The sequence below is a fragment of the Xyrauchen texanus genome, chromosome 12 (assembly GCF_025860055.1).
Source record: "Xyrauchen texanus isolate HMW12.3.18 chromosome 12, RBS_HiC_50CHRs, whole genome shotgun sequence".
Taxonomy (NCBI): domain Eukaryota; kingdom Metazoa; phylum Chordata; class Actinopteri; order Cypriniformes; family Catostomidae; genus Xyrauchen; species Xyrauchen texanus.
The window spans coordinates 9,194,667-9,214,526 of record NC_068287.1 but is presented as its reverse complement, the minus strand read 5'-3'; the positions used below and the strand labels follow the sequence as shown (position 1 = coordinate 9,214,526).

At 37.3% G+C, this 19,860-nt stretch overlaps 2 protein-coding genes across 5 annotated transcripts in view; both read left to right on the top strand.

Moving 5' to 3' along the window:
* LOC127652997 (TOM1-like protein 2) overlaps positions 1-17,429 on the top strand; it is a 46,728-nt gene extending 29,299 nt beyond the window's left edge. The window contains exons 10-16 of one of the 3 annotated variants that reach the window (XM_052139464.1): positions 568-748; positions 973-1,090; positions 1,171-1,246; positions 3,279-3,344; positions 7,453-7,512; positions 11,584-11,620; positions 12,868-17,429. In XM_052139464.1, the coding sequence (XP_051995424.1) occupies positions 568-748; positions 973-1,090; positions 1,171-1,246; positions 3,279-3,344; positions 7,453-7,512; positions 11,584-11,620; positions 12,868-13,016 (687 nt within the window). In that variant the 3' untranslated portion in view covers positions 13,017-17,429. The remainder of the gene's footprint in view (positions 1-567; positions 749-972; positions 1,091-1,170; positions 1,247-3,278; positions 3,345-7,452; positions 7,513-11,583; positions 11,621-12,867) is intronic. The other 2 variants (XM_052139465.1, XM_052139467.1) reach the window with 2 other exon arrangements.
* A 1,311-nt stretch (positions 17,430-18,740) lies between these two features.
* LOC127652745 (sterol regulatory element-binding protein 1-like) overlaps positions 18,741-19,860 on the top strand; it is a 37,096-nt gene continuing 35,976 nt past the window's right edge. For both annotated transcript variants that reach the window (XM_052139096.1, XM_052139095.1), the window contains exon 1: positions 18,741-19,131. In XM_052139096.1, coding sequence (XP_051995056.1) covers positions 19,029-19,131 — 103 coding nt within the window. In that variant the 5' untranslated portion in view covers positions 18,741-19,028. The remainder of the gene's footprint in view (positions 19,132-19,860) is intronic.

Sequence of the window (19,860 nt, the reverse complement as noted above, 5' to 3'; positions counted from 1 at the left end):
TTTAAATCTCTCTTTCTCTCTCTCTCTCTCTCTCTCTCTCTCTCTCTCTCTCTCTCTCTCTCTCTCTCCCTCTATGTTAGCTATCTATCTAAATAGCTGGCTGTTTGTCTTACTGTAATGTCTGTATTACCATCAAATTTAAAACTTTTTAAACTTTTAAACTTTCAGGTAAGACTTTTTCAAGCCAACATCAAAGTTTGTCTTCACAAACTTTACCTGTCTAGTTTATTATGTTATGTTATGCCAGTACTTTTCACTAGCAGTAGAGAGATTTATAGACCTTATTCATGCTAACGCCATCTTTGATTTTTAATGGGAATGACAATGAGTAATTTACATAGAATAATAGAATTACAATCTCTTCAGTGGCAAGAACTGTTTAAAACTTTACAAAGCTCCTAGATAACATCTGATTTTCCACTACTCGTGTTGTCTGAAGTTCATTGCATACTGAATGTTCTTGTACAGATATTTTATCAATATTTTGCCCATGGCGCTGGCGTGAATAAGGCCTATTGATCCTGACTGATAACTCAGTGAGTGTGTGTCTGTGTTGTGAACGCTCAGGTCCTGAATGAGGCATCAGAAGAGGATAATCTGATAGATCTGGGTCCTGGTTCTCCTGCAGTGGTCAGTCCTCGAGTCAGTTCTGCACCCACACATACACCAGAAGCCACTGTGCAGCCTCCTACTGCTGCTGCTGCTGTTGCAAGCACTGCCTCCCTCTCCACACAGCTGGCAGGACTTGGTGAGGATCTCACACACACACACACACACACACACACACACACACACACACACACACACACACACACAGTTGGTCAGGTTATTTTGAAACTGTACTGTGTCAAGCTACTCATAATTTAAGAAAAATCTCAAAGAAGTAAAATCAAGGGGAGCAATGCCACACCTAGCCACCACTTATAATTTAGAAACATCACTTACTGTATGTTGCTATTGTTCTCCCGTTAGATGTGGGTGCAGACAGTGTTAGCGGCACTCTTGGCTCTCTCGCTGCTCACAACCCTCAGGACGACTTTGACATGTTCGCCAACACCAGGTCCAGCTCTCTGGCAGACCAGCGCAAAAAGTAGGTGTCCATTTCCCCAACGTTAAACCAGTACCACATGGAACATCAACTCTAAACTCTTTTCTCCACTTATTTTCCAGTGTTAAATACGAGGATCCTCAGGCTCTGGTTGGCCTAGCATCTGCTTTAGACATCAGACAGCAGAATGCCACTGGGGTGAGTTTCCAACAGCATGTAGTGTCCCTGTAGTTCTCTCTACATGGAAGTTCTCTTTTTCTGAATGATTGGTTTATGCATGTTATTATCTCTAGTGTGCTGTTGACCTCACTGTTTCCTGAAGATGGGAACTCATGCTAGTTTTGAATGGCAAATTGAAAGTATTTATAGTTCTCAGGCTTTGCATGTCTTCAGTAGTCACATTTGGATTACAAGATGCTCCGGTTCTTGCTTTCTCACGTATTGGCAATGTGAGGGCTCCATGTCAAATCCCAAAATTACAGATTTACTATTAGTCTTCAGCGTAACATCCCACAGTATGTTAAGACCCAGATTTAACTAAATACATTCTGCCACTTTAACTTGATTTATGTTTTGTTGAGAAATCTTTTCAGCTGTTTTAACCAGACAAAATCTGGCGAAAATACCAGAGTTACTACAGTAATTATTACTACAATATCTACAATTAGAATTGAAAATCCACTAACTGAATGTATGAATATTCAGCGGATGACTTGCTCCATTTTGTATCCACTACAAACACAAATTATATCTCCAATTTTCTCCCAAATAGATGAGGTTTTTAAGGTTAATGCTCTATAAAATTTTAAATCAACAAATCTGTGACACTCTCGGCCCGTGTCAACTCGTGTGCTCTTCAGGACTCGCTCGCTGACCATTTGCATAGCAAGTGCAATGCATCTATTAGTTGAACTATCATGCAATCTGATCGCACTCCAACAAGCCTTTAAATGTTGTTGGTTATGCAATGCAAACGTCAAAATGCAACGCCTTACAAGTCATGCGCTATAGTAAAAGTGTTTAGATGTCATATGATAGCATTGTGGGAGGAACAGAGCAATGTGAAAACAATTTAGCAAAAATGTAGGTATAGCATGTGATTGGATGTGACCAGATTGGGTAAACACTAGACTTGGGATGGATCACTTTTTCACGCTTCGATAATCGTAAGACTAAGTCTGCACATTTTGCATTGCTACTAAATGCAACTTGCTTAGTTTTCCATTAAATTCGACCCAAAGTATTATAAAAAGACAAAGATTATTTACTTTAGTCATCACTGGATGATGTATTGTGTAAATGTATCTTTCATACAGCCTACACAATGTATTTTCAGATTCAAGTATGTCTTTTTGTGATTTGACAGCTTGAATGAAACTTATTCAGTGATACACACAGATACATTTCATAATAAATGTCGTCATTTCTAATCGTCCAGTTTGCGCAGTTACGCCAGTTTCATACACTTACTTGCAAACTCATCAATGTTCATTTTTGAAGAAATGCATAAACCTTCATAAATTTTGTGTGTATAGTGATCCACCACAACCTAGTTTGGACTGCAACTGTGCCTCTCCTAGCGGCGACCAGCTTCAGTACATGTTATGTCTCCCCCTTGTGGTTTCCCAAAGCTATAACGCCATTGGAAAGCACACAAATTAGGCTTCTTATTTAAATGTTGCCTAATGTTAATATATCGATGTCTCAAAAATCTATCGATAAAATAACGTGCCGATCAATAATCGATATATCGATATTTTTTGACATCTCTAGAAACACCACTCACATTTTCTTGTAAAAATCTAGTTATGATTTTACTGTTACTGTAGTAACTATGGTATCTTTCCAGGAACAATGGCATAAGGGATTTTCTGTATAATATATAGGAAATATTTGCTTCATTAAATCATTGTAGACTGATTACATCCCATTTGTGCCAGACATCTAACATACAGTGTTGAAATGAAGAGGCTGAAAAACTTGAGAGATTAAGAGGTGCAATCAGCCCATGGATGAAAGTTTACACCCCTTTTTTCTCTTTGTTTGATTTTCCCACTCCATTTACCTTTGTTCAATGACTCAGAATGACCTCTCTCTACTTCTCTTGCCTTAAATGACACCTACTTCAGTTCTCCTGAAGATTGAGGTGGTCACATGTCTCTTATGTTTGTTTGGGCAGGGTGCTGTACTTTTCTTCACGTGTGTAAGGTGTTTTTTGTTGTTGATTTAGCTGAGTGTAAAAGATCCTAAAGCAGAGTTGGAGCCCATAGACAGCTGGCTCATTACCCAAGGAATGGTGAGGATTTCACCAGAACTACTGTCCCCTACGTGTCCACCCGCGTCGTCCACTCCCCTGACCCACCCTTACCACAGTGTCCATTCCTGTTCCCCCACCATAACTAAAGCTCACACACTCAGGACAGTAAAAGGGAGAGCTGCCCTCTCAATCCTTGCCATGATCCTTTATGGATAAACCAGGGCAGTATGTTCTTCCATTGCTAATCATTTGGTTCATGTGAATGGTTCACATACACTAGTCAAAAGTTTGGACACACCTGCTCGTTATTATTATATTACCTAGTACCTACTGTATGTTATTATGGAGGACTCGGTGTGCCATATTAACAAATACATAATTAAATCATTCAAATCTTAAGTATGTATGTCAATATTTCTTTCAATAATTAAATAAATCATGTCAATAAATACATCAAAATCCAAAGGAAAATGTATTTTACATGTTATTTATTTATTGATACATTTCATGATTTATTTATCCCATAAAGCACATGGGGGCGGGTTTTAGTTACATGGCACTGCTCTGATTGGATTACTTTGCCCCAAGCTGGAAATATTGTGATTGAACAACTGAGTGTTTATTATTCCTTTATGTATTTAATGACATATATATTTAATAATTTATATATTGACACATTATATGATTTTTTTAATCACATATACTGTATATGTATTTATTTGTTGACACATTTAATGATTTATTTATTGAAAGATTTATTGACATATATGACATACTGTATATTAGGGTTGTCATGGTATTATAATCATATTTTACAATACTATACCATCTAAAGTATCACAATACCACACGATAGTGTGTTATTTCTTTTAATTATTATTATTATTATAATCTTTATTTTTTCTCCCCAATTTGGAATGTCCAATTCCCAATGCGCTCTTAAGTCCTCGTGGTGGCGTAGTGATTCACGTAGTGCAGTTGTCTCCGCGTCTGAGACCGTCAATCCACGCATCTTATCACGTGGCTTGTTGAGCGCATTACACAGAGACATAGCGCATGTGGACGCTTCAAGCTATTCTCCGCTGCATCCACGCTCAAATCACCACCGAGAGCGAGAGCCACATTATAGCGACCACTAGGAGGGTACTCCATGTGACTACGCTCCCTAGCAACCGGGCCAATGTGGTTGCTTAGGAGACTGGGCTGGAGTCACTCAGCACCCCCTGGATTCGAACTCACGACTCCAGGGGTGGTAGTCAGCATCAATACTCGCTGAGCTACCCAGGACTCTAGTGTTTTAATTCTTAACACAGTTTATCATAGCAAAGTGGTTGTTAAAAAGTAGCCATGTGAAAATAACTGATGGATGAATTGGGAGAAGGCTCAAATGGACTAACTTGTTACCTAATACATTCTTAGTTTGACGTAAAAAGAAAAGAAACATCTTCGACGCATCAAAACAGCCAGTTCAACTGGCAAAAGCTTTAAACTTTGATTCCATTATTCTGTGATTATTTGATTGATGGTAGTGTAAAAATAAAGAAATTGTAATGTTGAAAAGAGTTTTGACCAGCCATTTCATTATAGACCTTTTTCACAGACTGTGATGACACGTTTCCGCCTTATTTAGCAGCGTAAATCTCGCAAACTTTTTTATTTGATCATTTTCTTTTTAAATATTGAGTGTAAGTTTATAACATTATTCTTTGTGTTATTTTGTTTTTAAAAATTAATTACCATCGCTGTGAGGGGGTTTCAATTACAGCTGCTGAGAGATTGACAGTAAATTTGGCATCTTCTCACATCTAACTGTCTTAATCCATCGCTCTCTGTTTTTTTCTTCTTCTGGAAATTCATTCAAATATAACAGTGGAGTTTTTCTTTTGCACTTGGAGCAAATGTGTAAGTGAAAAAAATATTTGCTGTGGTCTCCCATTCTCAAATAACGCATCAATGAAGATGGCAAGACGCCAAACATATATAAGGCTGTATGTCAGCAAGGCTTTGGCATATTGACTTGAAAATTTTGACTCTGACAGCACCATATACATTTGGTAACAGCGCCACCTATTGGTCAAAAGTCATAATGAATTGTATTGTAATATAAGCAATTCAACTTTATGTGTTTTATACCCCTTTTCTTAAAATCATAATCAGTCATTTGGTGTGCTTGGCCCTGTAATTTCTGCTTGCAGCTATATTTAGTATTATTCTTGTTAACATTAATAGTATTATTAAGTTGAACAATACACTTTAAGACATCGAGATTATGAAATAACACGAATGGAAGCATGGGAATTATGTAGTGACTAGAAAATCTTAAATCGATATCGTGGACATCAACTACATGAGGGACACACCTGGGATGATTATTAAACAGTATTGGAGGAGTTCTCATGCTGGACACTTGTTGGCTGCTTTTCCTTCACTATCAGGTCCAACTCATTCATTAAATAACTTTTTTCTTAATTTGACAAAAATTATTTTCTATAGAAATGTATATATAGGCATAATATATATTTATAACAAACTCCTTTTAAGCATTTAAGCATAAATCTGTAGATCAAAGAGTTTTAAGATAATAACAAACATGAATTCACTCAAATGTGCTCAAACTTTTGACTGGCAGTGTATATTCTTCTTTGTTGATCATTTAGTTCTTGTAAAAGGGTCCTCTATTTAACTCAGTGACTTTTTGAGGTTTTATATCATATTTCACGTTTCCTGAAATTCCATTTGTTTTTACTAAGACGTTTGAACTCTTTGAACTTTGTGAGGCTCCAGTGCCCTTCTTTTTACTCTGTCCCTTTTACTGTGAATGATCTCATCACCTCCATTTCCACTGCTCATCACAGGTAGGAAACACTGCTTTATCCCAGAAAAAACCAGTAGATTTCATCAGTCATACACTAACTAGACCCTGGACTTTAACATGTGTTAGCACAAGTTCAGACAACCATTGGCTCATTGAAGTTTCTGGATCCTACAGCTGCATTCTGAAAGAAAATTTATTTTCGCTGGCAATACATCCCTTTTGTGATCACATTTTCCAAATTTGGCCCTCCAGTAGTTGAGGTCTATCCAGTAGTTCATAGAAGGTCCAAATGCTAAATTACGAGCCAGACAGCTGTGCAGTTCTAGAACTCTTCATCCATCACTTTAATTGGTAGTAACACTTAAAACGTCTCACCTTTTTTCATTTAATCCAAACCAAGATGAATGTTAACTCTGTTCTAATAATAGTAATTAACCATTTTACAATCAATATAAAAAATAACCAATTAATTAATTGAATGAATCACTTTTATGACAATGCTCAACTTTTATTTTAGGAGACTTAAAGACACTGATATTATGGTGCATTCAGGTCATCCTTGGAAATTCGTTCTTATGAGGTTTGAGATCATAAGTACGATGCAATGTGTATTCAAGTATTTTTAGTCTGATAGAACGGACCCGTTTTGCAATATCATATTTCTTTCCCTCTAGCACCAATTAATTAATGAAAAAGTGCACATTAGATTTGTAATGAATGCTTTATATTTCTATTTTATCATTCTTGTGCGGCCACATACAGTATAATATTAGGAAATGTTGTTGTGTTGCACAAGCATGTTGCTTAAACTCATGGCAAACTGCTTGTTGCAAAAATATTCTTTTTGTACAAAAATATATAATGAACCAACAATCCTGCCAGCTATTTGAATCCTGTCTGATCGATGTGGTCTGTAGGGGAGCCATTGTGCCGTCCTCTATCATGCCTGTCCTTATGTTGATATCAAACTACAGAGGCAATGATCATGGCCCTCACAGACTCTTTTCTACTCTATTAATGTAGATAAATGGTTTATCTATATTCATTCTTTCAATAACATTTCACACTGCATCTCTCCTTCAGTGTCCTTTCCTTTGTCTCTCTCACTGCATGCAAAACAATGTTGCTCCAGCTCTTTGTGCAAGCGGTGTGTGGGAGCGTGTGCGTTGGCTTGGTTTGACATTGATTGCATTTTTCTGTTGTTGTTATTTTTCTCTCAGACCTTTGGTGATTTTATTTTTTGTGTGTTTTTTTTTTGTTCGTTTGTTTGGGGTGTCTTTTTTCGTTTGTGGCTTTGGGGTTCTTTGGTTTGTCCATGGCTTTGCTCCATAGATCCCTGTATCGCAGTCCTCTGTCATGGATGACATTGAGGAGTGGCTCTGTGCTGATGTGGTGAGACTTCTTTACCTTGATTTCATTCTATCTGTTCTTTTATTATTTTATTTTTTTGCCATGGTAACAATCACTTTCATTTAACCAAATAGCTTTTTTTTTTTTTACTTTTCCACCTAAATAGTACTAATCATTTATTTCCACCAATCACTTTGACAATCCACCGTGTGGCACTCATTCATATGATACTAATGAACATTAACAAGGGATGAATTATCGCCAAATAAAGGCCCTCCAGAATGTTTGTTGTTGGTGCTGAAGACAAGAGAGATGTTGTTGACTGTTACAGTGCACTGGTGCTGGATGCTTTTGTTAATCTGTTATAATGTCATCAAGGAGTTTTTGTATTGTGCTTGTACTAATATTCAAAAAATGTTTTGCAACTTGTCAAACTCAGTTAATGTGATATATGTCCATTGAACAGTGTTTGGGAAGGTACTTTAAAACTACACTGCATGGCCAAAATAAAAGTTGCATACTCTTATATTTTGTTGGACTGCACATTCGTTGTGGCATTGTTTCGCCAACTTTATGCAACGTCACAACATTTATTTTCGTCCAGAGTTGCATTAATTTTTGTCCGAGATCTTGTATTGATGATGGGAGAGTCGAACCACTCCATAAAGTCTTCTCCATCACATCCCAAAGACTTTCAGTGGGGTTAAGGTCAGGACTCTGTGGTGGCCAATTCATGTGTGAAAATGATTCCTGATGCTCCCTGAATCACTCTTTTACAATTTGAGCCATATGAATCTTGGCATTGTTGTCCTGAAATATTTCTGTGCCATAAGGGAAGAAAAAAACATTGATGGAATAACCTGGTCATTCAGTACATTCAGTTACTCATCTGACTTCATTTTATTGCCGCATAATGTTGCTGAGCCTAGACCTGACCAATTGAAGCAACCCCAGATCATAACACTTCCTCCAGAGGCTTGTACAGTGGGTACTATGCATGATGGGTGCATCGATTCATGCACTTCCCTTTTTACCAAAGCCCATCGCTTTGGAATAGGGTAAATCTGGACTCATCACTTGACCATTTTATTGCTCCCCAGTCCAATCTTTATGCTCCATAGCAAATTGAAGTTGTTTTTTTCCAATTAGCCTCACTAACAAGTGGCTTTTCTTGTGTTTAGTCCCAATCCTGTAAGTTCTCGTCACATTGTGCATTTGGAAATGCTCTTACTTTAACTATTAAACATAGCCGTGAGTTCTACTGTTGATTTTTTTGATGTGACTTCACCAAGCGTTTCAGTGATATCTGATCACGATTATTCAAGATTTTTTTCTGATCACATCTCTTCTACAAAGCTGACAGTTCACCACTATCCTCCCATGTTTAAATAATGTGCTGGAAAGTTCATAACCCAATTCCAGTGAGTTCAGCAATCTCCTTAGTTGTGTTCTTTGCTTGATGCAGGCCAATAATTTTCCCCTTCTGAAACACGGTAACATCTTTTCACGAGATACGTCATTGAAGTTCCAAAAAAGAGCTAACGACAGCATAAAAGTAATCCATACAGCTCCAGTGGTGTAATAAATGTCTTCTAAAGACATTAATTAGACATACCAACTACGATGTTAAGTAGTTAAACTTAGCGGTTGACCGAAATGGTTTTTTCAATGGCTGAAAAGAAATCTAGAGAGCAGTCTGATGTCATGCCAATATACTGTAGATATTTTTTAATGATTGCAAATGGAATAATTTGACATGACATTTTAAAATTGGAAAACAGAAAGCGTTGTCAGTGAGTGTGTACACTGGTACGCTGATACCAAAATCAGAATTTGTTGAACATTTTTCAAGACAGCAACGCAATGCAAAACAAAATCATAAAACGCAATACAAAAAACTAAAACAAAAACGCCTACAGTATATGACATTTGAAATCATCAGTTTATTTTCTGCTTTTGATCAAAACATAAACAGGCATTTGCAACACATGCAAATATTGGATAAGTCAGTAAGAACACTGGTAAAGGCGTCAATGTGCTATGCAAAATTGGGGTAATGGCCAGAAATATACGCGTGCCATTTCGTTTATGATGTTACTTCGATAAAGGAAAACCATTGAAGGTGTTAACATGACCTACAGGACTTATTAAAAATAATCGGTATAATATTGTGCATGAGAAAACACTCAATGAATAAATCGACTGACACAAAGAGGAACTAAAACTTCTATTGATCGGCCATACGGTCAATAATCTCAAAATGGCCAAATATCGACAGGCAGAAATCAGTTTATCTAAACTACATCAAGGAGAGCTACTGTGCGCCTGGAGTTATTTGCACGAATTAGTGGGTCCACAAAGTGGCAACGCTTACTTTTTGAACCATTGCTATCACAAAGAAGCACTCGCCAGTGCGATGTAATCGCCGTTAAACATCAGGAGATGTATAAGATGTGCAAGTCAAGAGAGCGTGCGTGAGGAGGTCTGGAGATACCTGCATTTGTATAACTTGAGTCTGAAGGAATATTAAGACATCTTTATGGGTCTAAACTCCTAAAGAGGAAATCCGGTGTCTCATAGCAGTCCTAGCATGCATGCGCCAACCGCCTGTGTATATGCATGCACAGTGATATGGAGTATTCTTTGACTGGCCCTCGTTCGACTGTACGCAGACTCTAAGCTTTCACATCAAAATGGAAGTATACCAAGGGCTTAATGAGCAGGCCCAGATGGAATCTCCTCATAAAGCTCTGCATATTTCCGCAGAATTGCAGTTTTTCATTCACAAACATTGTACAAATCTCTGTGTTTGTTTATTAAATATTTTGGCTAAAGGCAGGATTACACTACATGGCTTCTACACTGATTCTAGCCCCTATTTTCAGTTGGGGCGTGTTGATGCTAGTTGTCTCCAGTCTGCAAATTTTGAGAAAATGACATCGTATATGATGGTTAGACTCTGATTTCTTACCCTCATATAAAACTTGTTTGATATTTTTTGAGCTGACTATCTATGACTACAGAGGAAATCTAGCAGTGTATGAGCTCTGTGACTCAAATCTGAAGTCATACAGTGAGCAGCCAATGGAAATCTAGCCCACGGGGCAACAAATCTCAAGAAATGGAGATGAAGAACAGGAATGCACAAGGAGTTTAACTTTTAATGCCACTCACCTAACGTTGCAGTCTCTAGATGCCATACTCTAGATCAGTGGTTCCCAACCCTGGTTCTGGAGTACCCCAAAACTGCACATTTTTGGATGTCTCTCTTAGTTGACACTACTAATAATGAGCTGATGAGTTGAATCAGGTGTGTTAGAAAAGGGAGACATCTAAAATATGCAGGGTTGGGGGTACTCCAGGACCAAGGTTGGGAGCCACTGTTCTAGATGATGCATCTTTCCACCCAAGACCGCACTCAAATGCATTTCTTCCACAACTTGAACTCAGAACAGCAACTCACATGTTGTTTACCTCTGTCATGCGGCTCCTAGAACAGATTTATTCAAATTTATTTTGAAAGTCATGTAGTGTAATTCAGCCTTAATTTGATTTTGCTTTCAATTACCAATAAGCATGGAGGTAACAATTGTATTTTCCAATGTGTAAATCACGCAAATTCAATGCAAATAAAGTCTGTAGATTCCATCTGGGCCTGCAAATGAGCCATTCTAGTACTTGCTTGATCATTGCATCAGCTTGCTTGATTGTTAGGCTGCACAATGCAATGTGACAGAAAAACAGCAATGGAGCAATGTTTTGTCATGGTACACAAATACTTTTGGGGGGGTTGGGGGGGGGCTTGTTTTGATAAAAGCTCAGCGACTGTCACGCTACTGAAAAACATTGAAAAACGCACTTTTTTAGGTTTGTTCTAACACTCAGTTACTCCCCAACACTGGTCCATTGTCATAAATAGTCTGGAAAATGCATACATATATGTGTACCCATGGTTATAAAAATGTCATGTTGTAAAGTGGTTTTCCAGCTAAATGGTAGGTAGTTGACTGTTCATTCTATGTTAAGTGGTCACATAATTGTGTATAACTTATAAATGTGAATAATCTGACATAAATAACTGACATATTTTGTTCTCTTTGTTGTCTTGAACAGAAAGGAGAAGAGGCTGAAGAAGGAGTCATGAGTGAAGGTAAAGTTACATAAAGTTTGGGTTACTAGTTTAAAGTCAACATGAAAACATGAAATCGAAAACATGAAATCGAATAACATGCATTAATCAATGCATGTTATTCCAAAGAAGAAAAATTATTATCTTTTAATATTTAATGAAAATGGTGGGGTCTGACATGGTAAATATTAACCAATAGCCTACTAGTTATTTAGGCATTGTGTTAGTTAGTTCACCCCAAAATTTTAATTCTCTCATCATTTACTCACCCTCATGCCATCCCAGATGTCTATTACTTCTTCTGCAGAACACAAGCAAAGATTTTTAGAGGAATATTTCAACTCTGTAGGTCCATACAATGCAAGTGAATTGTAATCAGGACTTTGAAGCTCGAAAAGCAGATAAAGTCAGCACACACATAATACATCAAACTCCAGTAGTTTAATTAATGTCTTCTGAATCAATCCAGTTGGTGTTGGGGGAGAACAGACCAAAATATAACACCTTTTTCACGGTACATCTTGACAGCAGTCTCCTTAGCGTTCATGATTTTAAGCTCGGTTACACTTCTTGTTGCGCTATCTATTTGACATGCACTAGGAAGTGTAATCAAACTTTAATTGATCGTGCCTAGAGACTGGAATGGCAAGATGTACAGTGAAAAATGAATGTCTTTAGAAGACATTTATTACACCACTGGAGCTGTATGGATTACTTTTATGCTGTCCTTAGTTCATTTTTGGAACTTCAAAGGCCTGATCACCTTTATCTTTCATTGTATGTACCTACAGAGCTGAAATGTTCTTCCTACGTGTTTAGCAGCAGAAAAAAGATATACACATCCCTTACGCTACTGTTGTAGTACTTCTTCTCTTCTAAAATCTCACCAATAGTTAATGCAGTAATGTATTGCCATTTTAATATTAACGTTATAAAGTTTATGGCAATAATGTCAAATAAAAATGTGAAAAAGAAGCATTACCATACATTAAGATGCTCTTGAGAGTTAACTTGATCTTTAGCCTCCATTATCCAGAAACAAAATCTTGGCCACAATCCACTGGTAACTGGCATTCACGTCTGGTTCCATTGTGTAATGGGGCTGTAACACTTTACAGCCCCAATCAATTACTGATTACATTCACTCGTAACTACGTCACATTATGCGATTAAAATGGGTTACGAATGGTGTTTCGTGTTTTCCACACATAGCACAGAAAAACCCCACCAATACACAGTTGACGATTGTCCTCTTGATGTTTCTTTAGAGTTCAACAAGTTCTTGGAGGAGCGGGCCAAAGCTGCTGACAAGGCCTTACCACTGGCTCCCAGTGGAGATCCCAGACCTCCCGTGAGTGCGCCTAACAGCAGCCGCAAGAAGTCGGAACGGACAGAGGACAATCTCTTTGCTTTGTAGAACATTGACGGGAGAGATGCTCTTCGCTGGAGGCTGAGCTTCACCACAGTGACCGCAAGCATGTTCCCTCCAGCTTCACCTTCCACCTATTTGAATGCTTTTCTTGCCTATTCTGATGTTATACAGCAGCAAGTCTCCCGTCTAATATCCCCCATCCCCTACTGCAGCATAGCTAATAGAGCACTGTGAAATCAGGCTACCACTTGATTACGACTGTAACCGTTACCTTCAAAGAGCTGGAAGGGATAGTTGAGTGAGGACAACAAAGAATATGTAGCTGAAAAGTTGTTGAAAAGAGGTTGAGATTGGTAAATGCGTTGCTTTAAGCTCAGTTGTTTAATTCCTGCTCAAAAACAAATCGAATAGTGCTGTTTTGTTTATATTTATTGTGTTCATTAATTAACTAATGGTCTCAAAAGTTGGCATTTCATGAGGTGCACGTTCCGACGAGGCTAAATCCTGTGAGCTGATTTATCTGTAGCAGTTAGGTGAGGTGTTGAATCAAATATGGATTGTGACTAAACCTGTCCCGGTGGTAAATGGAGCATCAGATCCTAATCAAGTGAAGGAGCACAGAGACAACTATACCAAGCGTGAGAGAAAGTCAAAAAGATAAGTCTGCACATGGTCTGCTCTTCGAGATTAGCTGTATCATGTATGAATATGAGTGTCTGATGAAGGAAAATGGGTGCATTCGACATTATGTGCGAAAAACCAAAGACCGTTTAGAGTAAACATGTTTTCAATGAACAACGTTTTTGTAAAGAATTTGTTCACTCTTTTTCCCAAAGTGGTTTTATCCAAGCCATTGTAAAGGCTTGGGTTCACTTTGGTTTTCCATGTGCTGGTATGTCTTGCGCACGGTCAAGCACTCACCTTTCAAAGTATACTTGAATGACATAGGAATGCTTTGGATGCATGAGCACTATGAATGTTTTGTGATGCTTTTTTAGCATAATCAATGCCATGCGCATGCACTAAATATGCCCACAGCAGAGGAATGTTCGCGCTTACTATGCTAATGAAAAATGGATAATAAGTAAATTTGCGGTCACAGTATGCTTGCAATGTAGACGATATGATGTCACACTCGAGGACTTCTGGTTTTACCTGATAATAAAGCACAGATAACAAATAATATTATATTAAAATGTTAAAATATTTGATCTACTTGCTTTACAGTAACAATAAAAACATACACCTTTGAAAGATGTTATCTTTGTATCGAGCCAAGAGGTCCGTGTGTGACGTTTCGATCTTCTATTGGCTACATGTGTTCTTGTCATTTGAATTCACAGGTTAGAGTTCACTAAACTGGAACTTTTGTACCGGCCCGTGGAAAATAGAATTATTCTTTGGACTTTCGTTGATTAGGGCTTTTGGATCTTGCGTGACTCCCACGTTCGGATGCATATAAGTGGGAGTGAATGGAGTGCGATGTGTAGTGTGCCTGCAGATTTAAGTGCATTGTGCGTGAGACGTACCGGCATGCAGAAAACCGAAGTATGCTTTGAACTTTCGTTGATTAAGACTTTCGTTGGTCTCCTGTTTTCAGGTGTGTCTAAATGGGAGGGAATGGAGCACAAAGTGTAGTGTGCCTGCAAATTTATGTGCATTGGGCCTCATGCATGAAACATGAGCAGAACAAATTTTTGTATAAATCGTTCATAAAGCCGTTCTGAAATAAATTCACGAGTTCATTGATGTTTTCTTATTTTCAAAATGTTAGTTGGTACGAAAGAAGTTTTCACCTGCTCCCGACCATGTGAAAAATCGTGTGTAAGACATCCAAAATTGTTGTGTTCTTTCAGGCAAACTGTCATGACTACATTATGATAGTAGTGAAATTAAAAAGTAATGAAAAAAGTAACAAATATTGAAATGATTTTTTCCCAACTACTTATCATTTTTCCAGCAGAAGTGCTTGATGCCCACTAATGTTGGACAGTTTTTTTATTTGATATGAGCTCTAGAATTTAGGGTTCATAATTTAGTATAAGCATTGGTACATCGCGTTCAGTTGATAATGTATGATCAATGCTAATGCTGTTAAATCCATAAATAAACATATTGCGGGCAGGTGCGTACACAGAACAAATGGGAAAAAAATAGAATGTAGTCATATAGCTTGCAAATCTGTAATATCTTAAAGCGTTTCAGTCAAAGATCTTCTTCAGGAATTCTAATAATTTCTCTAGATACTTCCAGTTGTAAGTATATCACTGTTACCATCACGATTTACCGGAGACGTTTCACAAATGATGCTGGAGATGCGCTGCGAACTGAACCAGAGAAGGTTAATAGTGGTGGACATCCTGCCGGCATGAACTGAACATTTCTTACGGTCATGTCAAATTTTCTTTTTGACTTTTTGACAAAAGAGCCTCTGATGACTATTGTGCTTGCTAAATAAAAATTTTACGATGTGAATGCACATCATTGATAAAAAGGATTTCATTACTGTTCCGCATAGATGTTAAAAGCATTTACAAGCGAGTCTGGTAACTTCCTTTTATGGCGTTTTCGTGGCCGTGGATGTGCATATACCCCCTCTTTAGGAATGTTTGGAATTCACAACATACACACGTTTTACTAACAAATCTGGTGAGTACAAAGCGTTTGTGAATCTACTCATGTATTTATGAAAGTTTCATGAATGAGGCCCATTGTGCGTGAGATATATTGGCATGCGGTAAACCAGTTTATCTCTGATTTTCGTTAATTCTGACTTTAGAACTTGCCTTTACAGTCTCCTGGGTTCAGATGAATGGGAGTGAATTGAGCGCAAAGTCTAGTGTGACCGCACCTATACACGCACTGTGCGCAAGACTTACCGCCACGTGGAAAAACAAAAGTATACTTTGTCCCTAACCTCTTTGAGTTAAGTGATTTGAAGCATTGTTTTTGAAAGATGTCCATTTTGAAATTACAGTGATCCTAAAATTTAAGATATTTGTTTCGGAAAAAAAAGTATTTCGATATTGTACATTTTTAATGTTCACCCTTAAGGAGTGTTCACACTGACAGCAGCGAAAAACTGTTTGTAAATCTTTCATTTTCGATTAGAGTGAGTTGAGGCGACATGAACGACAGCAACTGTTTGGGATGCAACAAAATTGGATATACTTTAACTTTATTCAAATGAACAGTGATGTCATTGCTACTCGTTTATGCAAATGAGTAGCCACGACGACTACCAATGGGAGAGTAGATAGTGGAACTTGCATTATCCGTCACCTTATACATTTGTACACTGCATTTGTACAGTAGGAATTCCTACAAGCAATCATCAGTGACTTGGCGACCTCCAGTAATTTAATCGCTGTCAGTTTGAACGCACGCACCTTTGGGAAGAAAATGATGTCAGATTCCTCTATTATCTTGCTCATTTGCAACAATTGATTTTAGTAAGTAAAGGGTGAATCTGCTAAAGCACATTTATTAATGAAAGATAGTAAATAGATGAAAAATGTTGTTTTGTGCTATGCTAGACCTAACCAAGAACTATATTAGCCTAATGGCATTCGTACATGTATCCAGAAGTATACATACATGTGTATATACATTGTAAAAGTGTTTATAGTACTTAAGGTTTGTATTAATGTAAATGTCTCTTTTTTGTGATTTGTCATGCAAGATTATAGTCCATGTGATTTCAGAGCTTTGCAGAATTGCTCTTCGGTTTCATTCCAGTCAATGTACTTTTGATTTATTCATGCTAAATGTTGCACTGATATGTCCCTGACAACATGAGCTTAATGTTTGGGGAAGATGTTCACTTCAATCTTATACGTATATAAAGTAACTGCAGCTAGATCAAGCATGAGGTATTTTACCCTCAAAGTCCTCAACATGTTAAAATCCTAATGATCCGAAGACGGGCTTTTCTTTTACTATGTCGCCAGCTAAATCAAACCCTTTTTAACCTCCGTCCGTTCCTCATAAATCAGTGAAAGCAGCTGTGCGACACTGGAGGAGTTTATGCTTTAATTGCAACATGTTCAGGACATTAGATCTTAATCAATGAGGACACGTTGGGTTTCTTAGCCAAAGGCCGTTTAAAGATATCATGAACAGTATTTGTTATGCCATCATATAATAATGAATAGATTAATTTTGAGCTGAAAAACTCAAATATCTCAGCCTTCTGCTAATTACTTGTAAGTAAGAAAGTGTAATACCTATTAGTAATATCTTGCTTGTTCTATAAAGAGCTCTGCTTTCATCTGGTGGCGATCATTATTTGGATTATCGGCTTAAAAGAATGTTGCCATGTGACATTAAAAGTCTTAAATATTTTGATTATTTATCTTATAATATCTTAAATGTATTGAAGGATAATGAAGTGTAATTAAATTTCCTATTGTCAGATTTATTGTATTTTATTAAAGTGATTAATTTGCTTAAGGCAAAAACCACTCAATGTGATTCATTTTTATCATGCTTATCTAATAATTCCTCTATTATGCAGAATTGTCATGTGTGCTTTTGTAATGGGGGCTTGAGTTTTTTTTTTTTTTAATAAGTTATGTACTGAAAACAACACATTTTTTTTTTTATTGATTTCTCAACCAACCTTTTTTATGTATTTATTTAATATTAACTGTGTGCACCTTTTAACTTAATTTGCCAATGGATGAAGAAAAACTATTAATGCTTTTTGATTTTTGAAAGGTGATTATTTACAACAACAACAAAAATCACACTATACAACCACAGTAAATCAGATGCATAATTAGGCAAAAAAGGATTAAATTAACAAAATGTATTGTAGTTATATTGGGGTTTAGTGTGAAACTGAAAAAGAAAAAGCTTCAATAACTTTGGATTCCTGATGCAATATTGCATACCCGTTCTCCTGCAGTCATGAAGTGGGTGTCTGTGTTACTCTTGGTCATTGACCTATTCACCGCTTCATGTTGTTATCCATGTGTAAATTAGGTGACATATATCATTTTTAAACTACCTAATTGTTTAGCTCAAATCAGTTTAGCTGTTTATGTTAATGTGTATAATCATCAGTTTGTGTATTTATTATCAAATTTAAAGGGATTGTAATATAAATGATGCTTGTAACTGTTGGATGTTGCATAATATCTAAACTTTTAATATCAAATGTTAGGATTCATTCCATTGTATTTCCCCTTTCAGCTTAATTATACTTTTTATTCAGTGAGAAGTACATGATGTAATCACGGGAGCAACATTTGTGACGTCTTATCACCCCACTCGCTTTCTGCGTCCCCATTGGTTGGTTTCTCTGGTTCTACAGGCGGAGTCATCACTGCAGCTCAGACAACCTTGAGCGTCCAGCGCCAGCCCCTGCCCCACTCTGATTGGCTGGCGGATACAAGGCACTGATTGAGATTTTGTAAACAAAAAATGACAGGAATATATTCCCTACTTTGTAGGAAAAACAATAATAGTAATTTATTTATTTTGAGTGTCACTAAAATGTAACAATTTATACTCTTTTAATGAATATTTTCTGCCAGCGTGATAATTAAAAGGTTTGTTTCGTTATTGGCGTGTTTAAATAGCTATACAACTGTTTTAATGGCGCTAAATCAAACCTCAAATATGCGCTATAAATTAGTTGCAATTAAATATATTTCACATGTTATTGTATTCAATGCGACGCCTGACCGTGTGAAGTAGTGTCAACTAGAAGGAGGCTTCTGATTGGTCGTAGGGCGTGTCAATCACCCGCAGCGCTCTGGGTTTTGCCTGAGTCTCGTTGTTAGTATGCTAATGTGCGTTAAGTCAACTTTGTCTTGTGCTGTTGCATGAAAAACGGACGCGAGCAGACAGTTGACTGAGTCAGCAATTAAGTTGAATTTATCGACAGTCAAAAGGACGTCTGCTGCGAATCTTACGGCAACAAATGTCCCTGCATATTTACTCGTCTGATAAATACAAGACGTTGCTAGTTTACATGGAGTAATAACAATTGTTTGAGCGTGTATGGACTGAAACACTTTTGAAGTCAACTTGAAAAAGCATTGGAGGAAAATGAATCTTTCTTTTGACGACCCGTCACTGGACACCTTGGACTCCAGTTTGTCTTTACACGATCCGAGTGATATTGACACAGCCCTGCTCAATGACATCGATGGTAAGAGAGCGTTTGTTTACACCTGCATCACTGGTTGGCAAGTTGGACAAAGTGTTGCATTGCGTTTTTGAAGCTTTGGGACAGACATTAATAAAGGCTGATGGACCTGTCAGACACATACACGTGTTCATAACATAATCTAATTTCATCGAGCTGTGATACAGTGCAAGCTATCAGATGTAGTCACTTCATTACCATGTTTTGCTCGGAAACCGCTTCCTGGTGCTTTATTTGCGCATGTTTAATAGTGCCATATGTGTTAGCCCTTATTCAGACCAGGTCCTGTGTAAATGAAATGCATTCTGTCATTAGGATACATACAGTGTTCATTGTCTCTCATAGCAGCAGAAATTGCATTGGGAACGGCCACGCCCCCTCCAACTTGGCCATCTGACGTCACGTCAGGTTACTGTTGGGCATTCACTCTTCAAAGGTTCAGACAAATTTTGCCCTACCCAAACAGTTCCCTCATTTTATGTCAAAAATATTACATTTAGTAAATTAAATTATTATTATTATTTTTGTTTTACAAAAATATAATTTTAAGTGTGAAAATATTTGAATTAGTGCTTTTATTTCCATGGTAATGATTTGTATTATTCTATTATTTGGCGTTCACATTTATAACGTTAAAATTGTAAGTGTATCAACTGTTATTCTGCGGTTTAATGTGAATTGACCGACAGTAACCCCGGTGCTGAAGCGGACGGTATCCGATAGTAACCTTGA